The 11278-nt window shown below is 35.3% G+C and overlaps 2 protein-coding genes across 2 annotated transcripts; both read left to right on the top strand.

Annotated features, from left to right (window-relative positions):
• The first annotated feature begins 298 nt into the window (after nt 1-298).
• On the top strand, nt 299-3080 carry LOC106410068 (putative UDP-glucuronate:xylan alpha-glucuronosyltransferase 4). The gene is made up of 3 exons (XM_013850570.3): nt 299-1103; nt 1645-2093; nt 2382-3080. The coding sequence occupies exons 1-3, from the start codon at nt 299-301 to the stop codon at nt 2856-2858; spliced, it is 1731 nt and encodes a 576-aa protein (XP_013706024.2). The 3' UTR covers nt 2859-3080.
• Nucleotides 3081-6565: 3485 nt separating this feature from the next.
• LOC125578049 lies at nt 6566-9238 on the top strand. Its single transcript, XM_048740332.1, has 4 exons — nt 6566-6877; nt 6966-7076; nt 7171-7243; nt 7443-9238. The coding sequence occupies exons 1-4, from the start codon at nt 6566-6568 to the stop codon at nt 9236-9238; spliced, it is 2292 nt and encodes a 763-aa protein (XP_048596289.1).
• Nucleotides 9239-11278: the final 2040 nt, after the last annotated feature.

Below are 11278 nucleotides of genomic sequence, written 5' to 3'. Positions count from 1 at the left end.
TTTAAGGACGCTGGTGTGAAGTGAACCAAGAATTTTATTAATCATCAAAAGCGCATTTGAGTACATTAATCCAATACATATACTTCAATAATGTTTAAAATTTGGGTTCTATAAGTACGACACACACGACCACTACACGCGTGGGATTCACATAATCATACGAACGAAGCAATCGTATAAAGAGCGAGAGAGAGAAACAAATTGACTTTCACACCAACGTGCGTCCATGCAAATCAGTCATGCTACCAACACGCAGGAATTAAAACACACACATATATATAGCTTCACGTATTAGAGAATGAAGATGCGTTCAAAGGTTTATAGGTACAAAAACGTAACGGAGAGAGATTTAAAGATGGGGGCAAAAACACAAAATTCTAGAGGGAAAATCTTCATGGTCTATCTAATACTAATCTCATTATCACTTGTAGGTTTGATAGTATCCTTTAAACCCTTTTCTATTTCAAACCAAATCATCACTTCTCCATCGTCGTCCGATATACGGATTGATCTTCCTGCCCCGGTAGTCAGCAAAAACCCAAGATGGCTCCGACTTGTCCGTGACTATCTACCGGCAAAGAAACTCCGAATAGGCTTCCTTAACATCGAAGAGCAAGAGCGTGAGAGCTTTGAGGCTAATGGTCCGTCGATTATGGAGAACGTCCACGTGTCGCTTGATCCTCTACCGGTGAGTCTTACTTGGAATAGTCTCTTCCCGGAGTGGATCGACGAGGAAAATTCTCAATGCCCGGAGATCCCTCTCCCTAAGCCCGAAGGTTCTAATGCTGACGTGGATGTCATCGTTGCAAAGGTTCCGTGCGATGGTTGGTCGGAGAATAAAGGACTAAGGGATGTTTTCAGGCTTCAGGTCAATTTGGCTGCGGCGAATCTTGCTGTCAAGAGTGGGTTGACGAAGGTTGATTCGACGGTGTACGTTGTGTTCGTCGGGTCGTGTGGGCCCATGCATGAGATCTTCAAGTGCGATGAGCGCGTTAGGCGCGTGGATGACTATTGGGTGTATAAGCCTAATCTCCCAAGGTTGAAGCAGAAGCTTCTCATGCCTGTTGGTTCATGTCACGTTGCTTCTCCATTTGCTCAACTTGGTAATTTTTTATTCTTTCCTTCTTTATTCTTTTTTTTTTGTGTATTTTTATATTAATTTCATATGTATTATTTTTTTTTTCTTTATAAAATATACATAACAAACTTTTAAGTAACTTCTACATTTTAACCTTTCCTGTAGACTTATTACATGTAACCATCATATATGTAAGAGGCATATAATTATTAATTAGTATTGAACTCTATATAAATTTGTTAAAATGTAGAGACGACTTCATGCATCATGCATTTGCATTTTTGTTTTGTTAATCAAGTTCTGTTGAATGGGTTTATTGGTGGATCATTACTTTAGTGAAAATAAGTAATATGAGGTTAATAGTTGGTGTGATTTGGTCGTGCGGCAGAGTATGCATTCCCTCAATTTAATTATTTTAATCAACAGTAAACATGCTTACCACAAAAAAATTATTCACCAGATTTTCCTCTTTCTATTCTTCCTTCGCATTGTCTTTTTAATCAAAATATTCCTTGTTCGTTACCTCAGTCGCGAGTTTTGACCTATTGTCATAATGTCATTTACAGGCCAAGAAGCATGGAGACCAAAAAATAAAGATAATCTTACATCTGTTGCAATCCGTAAGCATCGAGTGGCCTACGTGACGGTACTACACTCGTCCGAGGCCTATGTCTGTGGGGCAATAGCCTTAGCACAAAGCATAAGACAATCAGGATCGAATAAGGACATGATTCTCCTCCACGATCGGTCCATAACAAACAGGTCCCTTATCGGTCTCAGCTCCGCGGGTTGGAATCTGCGGCTGATTGACAGAATCCGCAGCCCTTTCGCGGAGAAGGACTCTTACAATGAATGGAACTACAGCAAATTGCGTGTGTGGCAAGTAACTGACTACGATAAACTTTTGTTCATAGATGCAGATTTTATCGTCGTCAAGAAGCTTGATCATCTCTTCTACTATCCCCAACTCTCAGCTGCAGGCAACGACAAAGTGTTATTCAACTCCGGAATCATGGTAATCCAAATAAATTAATTAATTATTATACATTCTTACAAATAATTTGGTGAAATGTTCGAGAAAATAAAAGTCGATATCTTAATCTATTTTGTTCTATTTTCTTCAGATTCCTTTTTTCACAGTAGAAGATGGCATATTTTCTTAGCATTAACTTATGGTTTTCAATAATCTACTGCTTTTTTTTCCTGTCAAAAAACGTTAGACAACAGATTTTATTTTGCGTGTTCTGGGCGATATCAATTCATAAATCAATTATAAAGTATTAATAAATATTTTTTGCATCAGATTGTCGAGCCATCAGCATGTCTTTTTAAAGATCTAATGGAGAAATCCTCCAAGATAGAGTCATACAATGGAGGAGACCAAGGATTCCTCAATGAGATTTTTGTATGGTGGCACAGGTTATCGAAACGCGTGAACACAATGAAGTACTTTGACGAAAATTTTAAAGGAACACGCGATCTTCCAGATGATCTAGAGGGTGTGCACTACTTGGGACTGAAGCCATGGGTATGTTATAGAGACTATGATTGCAATTGGGACATGAGTTTAAGGCGCGTGTTTGCCAGCGATTCAGTGCATGAAAAATGGTGGAAAGTTTATGACAAGATGTCAGAGCAGTTGAAAGGTTATTGTGGTTTGAATAAGAAAATGAAGTATAGGATTGAGAAGTGGAGGAAAATCGCTGAGAACGATAGTCTGCCTGATAGGCATTGGGAGATAGAAGTGAAAGATCCTAGGAAGAATAACCTTGTCCAGTGAGATTGTTTCGTCTTTGATTTTATTCAAAACTTGGGAAGTAAGAATGAAGAACCTTCTGATTCGAGAAAAGCGTTTTCGCTTCTGTTTTTTTTTTTTGTCGCACAGGGTTTAAGTTCTGTAATTTTCAAAGTATAGCGGAGAATTTTGGTACGACAATGTGTAGAATCTTACATTGAACTTCATATTGATTTGCTTATATAATCACCAATCGTGTTGATTCGTGAATAATTAAACATCTTCTCCATTTATTTTGCTTCTTTAGATTTGGTATTATCATGTAATATTTTTTTAAAGAATATTGTTGTAGGGATTTCAGTCTTTCCAAAAAGTCTATCATACAACGAATTTGACCGGTTATTTCTTCCGAGTTTATGTTCCTTGTAGAAGAAAAACTTGTTGAAAGGAAAATAGAAAAAGAAAAATTTCTATAAAAATATTCCAACCAATTTTCTTTATTTTTTTAATACCTAAACTTTTTTACTACGCAGTTTGATACTTCCAGTAATTATTTTATTCATTTTAATGCATTGGCTTTAAAACAGTGCTCATTTTAATATTCAAAGTATGTTTATTTTAATCAAAAATATTAATAATTTTTAAACAAATGTGAAAATAATCTTCCAGATTCAAAAATAAATCTTAAAATAATTAATTTTAAATTTTAGGAGTAAACGTAACTAAATTTTGGATGAAAATTTTAAAATTTAGAAAAACTTAATTTTGAACTAAAAGTAAATAAATATATTTAAAGTTTCAGAAAATAATTTAATTTTGATATTAAAATTAATAAATTAAAAAATTAAGGTTATCCATAATTTAGTTTTTTATTCCTAAGACTTAAGATAAAATTAGAAACATTTTAGATTTGTTTTGGATTTTGAAGATTTTATAAATTTTGTTTTAAATTTTTTAATATTTTTGATTAAAATAAGAATAGTTTTAGTATTAAAATGAACTGTGTTTTAAAGTCAGTATATTAAAATTAAAAAAATAACCTGTTGAGTTATTAAATTGGGTAGTAAAAAATTTGGGCATTAAAAGGTTAAAAAACTAGTTGAGATATTTTAATAGAATTTTTCCAAAAAAATTGACTAAAAAGAAAAAGGATTTAGTTGAGGTAAAAAGTTTTCAATGTTGCATGCAATCCATCCCGAAACGTGTCTTTTTTTTTATCCATCCCGAAACGTGTCTTTAATAGGGCGTAACCATGAAACCGTATGTGCGACTTGTGTGCAGCAAGTGATATCTTCGTAAACCTAGGCCAAGTTTTGTGGGACAAGGTGTATCTATTCCAGTGTGTTTGCCGCCGATCCATCTCCGATCTTGGCTAAAATAAGATATATTCTCTACCATCCCATATTAGTGTAGCATTTTTGTTATGGATGGTTTAGTTTCGAAGTATGATTTGTCTCAGTGGATCAAGTTTAACTGATGTCATATGTGTTAATTATTTTATTTTTTGTTTAAACCGGAAATAGAGATTTACATGATTTAATTGTTAATTAAACCGATTGATTTTAAAATTAGTGGGATGTATGCTTAGCATCACATACTTCACTACATGTCTATCTCATACTTCACTAAAGGTTTATTTGTTATGATTTCCTTGTTTTCTTCTTTTTCAAGTGAAACTGAAGAGTTAATGATACATGGACGGTGTGTTTTGGGATCGTCGTATTTTATTTTTGTTTTCCGATTTATTCAGCTTAATTTTAGATTAAATTCTATTTATTTTAAATTTATTAATTATTTGGTTTAATTCAGTTATTTGAATTATTGATAATTAGTGACACGGATATATGCTTGTGTTCGTATGTCATTGGAGAGTTAGTTTTGGATTTACACATCTCCGCTAAACAAAACAGTGAAATTATAGATAAAAGAAGACAAACATACAATTTTTGTATAAAAAAGTTATTTTTTAGCAAGGAAGGTAGTAAATTAAAATTTCGTTTCCGGATAAAGACTTTGATAAAGAAAATGTCAATAATTTATTTTAGTTGTTTTTAGTATATGACGTATAATTCTGTAATAATTTTGCCTTCAAATTTTAACAGAAATTTAGTCGACAAATTAACCAACTCAACAATATCTTGAATAGCCTAATCTCGAAGCACTTTGTTTGGTTCTAATTTACTAGCTTAGCTTGTCTAGTTGTCTGGTCAGTTTGGTCTAATGCAAAGTCCTTTTGGCAAAAAAGAGTCCTTCACGTTTCGGTCACAAATTAGGAAAAAGTCAATTCCATCAAATCATAGTCGACGTCTTCATTCTTTTATTAGTGAAACTATCGATATTTACATTCCTTTTTTCTTTCAATTTCGGTTCTTAAAAGTTATAATGTCACTTGTTGTAAAGTTAGGCTCAATTTGCTGAATATTCATAAAGGATTCACCCATTTTACGGTGTTTTTTTTATGTGACAATTGTAAGCAAAATTGTACCACTTTTTCTTTAACAGCGCGTCTATTATGTATACGCAAAACAAAAAGTAAAACTATACTCTTTTTGGAAGAGAAATAGTATACATTGATCTATATATTGTATACTATTTAGAAGAGAAGGACGAGACATGAGGATATAGGAGGAGGAGGAAGAAGGAGGAGGAGGATGAAGGATGAAAGAGGAAGAGAAAGAAGGAGAACAGAACGGAGGAAGACGAAGATTTTAAGGTTCTATACTATGTTCATAAAATATTATAGTATATTCAATAAGTACAATAATCGTTACAAATTTTTTTTTGTCTATTTCACCTGAGATATGTTGTTCTTTGTATATAGTAAAATTTGAGAGAAGAGATTTCAAAGTAATAAGATTGTCAAGGAATTACACATATTATACTGTTAGCATATTGTTATTTATTATAAAATTATGTTTCTATTCTATGTTTTTTATAGAATATTACACAACAAAACTAACTATGAAAAAAACAAAACTATAATTTTATGAAAAATATATGTCCATTTAAGAAAATTAAATTACAGCATACACAGAAAAATTTCTACATTTTTATCAGCATAATCATTTGAATGGTTTATATTTAATTAGAAAAATGCATATCAAATAAAATGATAGGGGGAAAATAAAATGAGAGGGAGAAGGAAAAAAAATACATGCATGTGATCAACGGTTGTGAATGTCTAAAGGTAAATAAAATATTTAAAATATCATAACCAAGTTGTTGTTAGAGAAAATGACACAAAGAACACTAAACCAAGTTTTCCTCCCCAAACTAGCACTCAGGATCAGAAGTCACAAAAATAGGTTTCATTAAAGGGGCAATTTACCCTTATGCCCTCTTCTTTAACTAATTTAAAAAACAATTTTGAAATCAATTTGTGGCCGTCCTCGTTTCATCGCTTCTTCTTCTCCTCATCGCTGTCTTTCTTCGTCGTCGTCTCTCCGGCGTTGTCGTCGTCGTCTCTCCGTCGTCGTCTCTCCGTCGTTGTCGTCGTCGTCTCTCCGTCGTCGTCGTCTCTCCGTCGTCGTCTTCGCCTCTCCGTTGATCCGTCGTCGTCGTCTCTCCGTTTATTTATCGTCGTCGTCGTCGTTTCTCAATTGATCTGTCGTTTCTACGTCTATTCATCTCATTCTCTCTCTCGTGTGTCTGATTTTGATTAAGGTTTGAATCATTTCATTTTGTTATACATTATCTAGGTTTTGTTATATATTATTCATTTGTTGATGAATTGAAGTTGATTTTGTAGAACAATGGAAGTTTTGTGCATCTGTGGACAATGGATCTCAAAAGAATCTCTCCAGTGGGAGTTTCTTGTTGATTTGAAGAGGAATGCATCAATCATTTCCATAGAAGAAGATCTACTGTATGAAGATTTGATGAAGATTGTCTCTGAAGATTTTAGTGTTAAAGAGGAAGAAATCAGTTTGAGTTATGGTTTTTCATTGGATAAGAAATGTATTATTGAAAGTTTCCCCCCACTCTCGATAGGTAATACTCGTCAGCTCAGAACTTTCATTTCCAAGACTAGAGCATTTGATGGAACCTGTCGTTTGTGTGTTAAGGTTTGTATGATTTTTTTCTTACTTAGACTTTTCAGGATATGCTTCATAACCAAGTATTAAGCCTTACAGAACTACTTGACTTTTGCAGGTTAGTACTGATCCAGCTAGCTGTAACACTCAAGCTTCTGATACATTTGCTTCTACTGTTCCATTGAATGCCAATCCAGCGCTTCTTTCTACTGTGCAGAGTGAAAAACAGGTACATTGTCCTTAATTCCCTTTTTCTGTTTGTGTTTGCATGATATGCTTCATAATCAAGTATTATGCCTTACAGAACTACTTGACTTTTGCAGAGTTTTCTATATGAAGGTGTTTCTACAGTTCCTCTGAATGATCTTCCGGATTTTAGTACTGATTCAGCTAGCTGTAACATTCAAGCTTCTGATACATTTGCTTCTACTGTTCCATTGAATGCCAATCCAGTGATTCTTTCTACTGTGCAGAGTGAAAAACAGGTACATTGTCCCTAATTCCCTTTTTCTGTTTGTGTTTGCATGATATGCTTCATAATCAAGTATTATGCCTTAGAGAACTACTTGACTTTTGCAGAGTCTTCTATATGAAGGTGTTTCTACAGTTCCTCTGAATGCTCTTCCGGATTTTAGCCCTGTCCATATTGGACTTTCACCAAACACGAGAGTAGCTGGCGATATTAAGGTGAATAGCTATTTTAAGACAAAGAGAGAGTTGATGTTGAGGATGAAGAAATGGGCTTTAGAGTGGAAGTTTGAGTACAAGACTGTCTCTTCTAACAAGTCAAGAGTGCTTTTGAGTTGTGTTGATGAAAATTGCACGTGGAGGATGCGTGCTATCAAGCTACCTGTTTCAGATTTTTTCGTTGTTAAAAAGTATGTTCATGAGCATACATGCGATACAACACACAGGAAAGCCAACCACAGACAAGCATCTGCAAAGTTGTTGGGTTCTTTGATTTCCAGCAATTATGGAGAAAAAAAGGAAGGTCTCAAACCGAAACAGATCATTGAACAGGTCAGGATGCTGCATGGTGTTCACATCAATTACAAACAAGCTTGGAGAGTGAGAGAAGAAGCTCAGATTTTGGTTAGAGGGACTCCTGAAGACAGCTATTACAATTTGTCTAGGTGGTTGTATAAAATCACAGAAACAAACCCTGGTTCCTTGACTTATCAACATGTTGATGCTGCAGGAAAGTTCAAGTATGCATTTGTGGCTTTTGGTCCATCGATAAGGGGATTCTCATTGATGAGGAGAGTTATTGCAGTAGATGGTACATTTCTGAAGGGAAAATTCAATGGGACTTTATTGGCAGCTTGTGCTCAAGATGGGAATTATCATCTATATCCTCTCGCCTTTGCAGTGGTTGACGCAGAAAACGGCGCCTCTTGGAAATGGTTCTTTAGAGGTTTGAGCCAGAAGATCCCGGACGCTTCGGATCTTGTTTTTGTATCAGACAGGGCTAACTCCATTTCTTCAGCGTTGGAGGATGTATATCCCTTATCTCACCATGGAATTTGCAGGATCCATCTGCTCCGCAACATCACTCCTACATATGCGAAGACTGGGTTGCTACCTCTGGTGGAAAGCGCTGCTGATGCCTATACGTGTCACGAGTTCTGGTTAATCTTCAAGGACATAAAGGATAAATGTCCTGAATTGGCTAAGTATCTGGAAGAGTCTGATTTTAGGAAGTGGGCACGAAGCTATGCGCCTGCGAACAGGTATAATATCATGACTACCAACATTGCAGAGTCTCTCAATTCTATGTTGAAGATGCCTCGTGAGTTGCCCATTATCTCTCTCCTTGAAACTATCAGATTGACGATGACCACTTGGTTTTTTGAGCGACGCGAAGCGGCTGCGAAACATAAGCACCTGGTTACTCCAAAAGTTGTGCAGAAATTGGTATCTAGGTTAGGGGCCGCAATGTTGTTGAATGTGTATCAAGTTGATCGAAGCGAGTTTGAGGTGAAGGATGAAACAATGAAGTTTGTTGTTGACTTGGAGAAGCGGCATTGCACATGTAATGTTTTCGACATTGACAAGATCCCCTGCATCCATGCCATCGCTGCTGCTAAGCATATCAAGAGAGATGAAAACCGTTTTGTTGATGCTTCTCACTTGACAGAAACGTGGGCTAAAGCTTATGCTGAAAGCATACATCCTGGTGGAGAGTTGTCAACGTCCACCTATCCAGAGAATATTGATGAACTGTCTTGCCCACCTCCAGCTACCAAAAAGAAAAGTGGACGCCCTCCTACAAAGAGAAAGAGATCCGTTGGCGAGTTTGGGGTTCCTGGATCTAAATCTCAGTCCCACAAGTGCAGCAGATGTGGCACAGGAGGGCACAACAAGATCACATGCCAGAGGCCTATAGGATGAAGTTCTACATTTTTACATTTTTACATTTTTATCGATTATTATTTGGATGTTGGCTATTTGATGGTTACATGATATGCACAAGACCATATACATTTTTTCTTTTGGAACCCTATCCTGAATAAGTATGATTTCTTACAACTTTTGTAATATACAACATTATCTTTTGAACTCATTTCAATTTTTAGTTTAAACTTCTTTGCTAGAAAAAAAACACAGTAATATTCAACTATTCTGGAATCCCATCCAGAAATACCGAGTTCATTTCAAGGTTTATAATACAACATTTTCTGTTAAGAATAATTATGTGGAAAAGTGTAACAGATGATTCTCCTCGGTCTAGCGGCTAAAACACCTATCTGTCGAAATTGTGACGCTTGACTCGACCCGGGTTCGATTCCCCTACTAATCAGAGTTTTTAAAAAAAATTTAAGTTGAATAAAAATAAAGAGAATATATTACTTTACTTACAACATGTAATGACTGAAATTAACTTGGCCTAGTGGCTACTACACCTTAGTTCCCTCTTTCCTCCTAGTCATCTTCAGGTTCGAATCCTATGAGATGTGTATATATATTTTTTTTTCCTCCAAAATTTGCAAATCACATTATCAAATTTTCCAAATGTGTAGATATTAATCCTTAGTTTTGATCTCATTTCATTTTTTTCTAGTTTAAGAAAGAAGCACACTAACATTCATGTATATTATTCATGCATACTCTGGAAGCCCATCCTGAACTATCTAAGATCTTTCCAATGTATTTTACTATAAATTGTATGGCTAAATTCAATTATGTGGAAGCAACTAACAGATGATTCTCCTCAGCCTAGCGGCTAAACCACAAAACCTATGATACCGAAACATTTGTTCGACCCGGGTTCGACTCTCCTACGATTAATGGTTGATTTTTTTTTTTTGTTCAAACATATATCTCAGGAATCGAAGAGTCTCTTCCAAACGACATCATGTAACTCAGTAACCGAAGAGTTTCTTTTCGTCAAGATTGGCTGTTATATGATTGGTTATTTTCAGTAACTGACTTCAAAAATCGAAGAGTTCCACAATAATCAAGAGTTTATTTTAACTGACTTCAATAATCGAAGAGTTCCTTTTAGTTCTATAAATATAAGGGACGATATCAGACCTTTTATTCACTCACTTCATTTCGTCTGATTTATCCTTTTGCAATACAAGTTAGTTTTCTCATTTTCTCATTTTCCATTCAATTCATGAACTTTTTTCTATTTCTATTTTATCGTAACATCTTAGTTTCGATTTTGTTGCAGGACAAAGTTTCAATGGAAGGAAGTTCAAAGAAGATGATGAAGCGTCCCATAGAGGAGGTTTACGGATGTGATGCCGCCGAAGGTTTCAATAAGGGGAAGAAGGAAACTGTGGTACATTACAGGGCTCTTCTTCGTTTGTCCAACGAATACAGGCTATCTGAGAATGATTGGAATCTGGCATCCAGCAAAGCAAATTCAATTGCTGTCCAAATCGAGTTGCTTGAAGATATTATCAAAGCTGATGGAAAATTTGATTTAACTGCTGAGTTGGAGAAACTCAAAGAAGAGCACTCGGAAGCGGAAGGAATGCTTGCTGATGTGAAGGTCAAAGTCCCTGATTGGGATAAACTTGGCGAAAGTTGGCTGTGTCATGAGTAATTTCATGTTATCATCTTCTCTTTTTATGTTTTTAAGGACCACATTATGTTTGATTTTCAGTTTTTATTTTAAATGAATAAGTACTTTTGTTTCTCTTGTGTTGTTTCTTCAATTAACAACCTAAATAAAAAAATTGTTCAATGTTTTTCACTATTTTGTAATGGTTTGGCCTAGTGTTCTTGTAACTTGGTTATCTGATTTGCTTATTTGTTTTTGGAAAGCCATCCTGAATACATACAATGATATCCAGATTATATAAATCTATCGTCTGTGAATAAATAAGTTCACATTTACTCTGTTATCGAATATCCACCGTAGCCTAGTGGCAAGCCCTTCTACTCTTAGTGTACCCTTATCACACAATAAGCCGTGTTCGA

The sequence above is a fragment of the Brassica napus genome, chromosome A9 (assembly GCF_020379485.1).
Source record: "Brassica napus cultivar Da-Ae chromosome A9, Da-Ae, whole genome shotgun sequence".
NCBI lineage: Eukaryota > Viridiplantae > Streptophyta > Magnoliopsida > Brassicales > Brassicaceae > Brassica > Brassica napus.
This window is presented reverse-complemented; position numbering and strand designations above follow the sequence as displayed.

Coding starts and splice junctions, on each gene's coding strand:
- LOC106410068 (XM_013850570.3), top strand. CDS start 299: ATGAAGATGCGTTCAAAGGTTTATAGGTACAAAAACGTAACGGAGAGA. Junction 1,104..1,644: donor TTCTCCATTTGCTCAACTTG/GTAATTTTTTAT, acceptor TGTCATTTACAG/GCCAAGAAGCATGGAGACCA. Junction 2,094..2,381: donor TATTCAACTCCGGAATCATG/GTAATCCAAATA, acceptor TTTTTGCATCAG/ATTGTCGAGCCATCAGCATG.
- LOC125578049 (XM_048740332.1), top strand. CDS start 6,566: ATGGAAGTTTTGTGCATCTGTGGACAATGGATCTCAAAAGAATCTCTC. Junction 7,077..7,170: donor CTGTGCAGAGTGAAAAACAG/GTACATTGTCCT, acceptor TGACTTTTGCAG/AGTTTTCTATATGAAGGTGT. Junction 7,244..7,442: donor TAGTACTGATTCAGCTAGCT/GTAACATTCAAG, acceptor TTCTATATGAAG/GTGTTTCTACAGTTCCTCTG.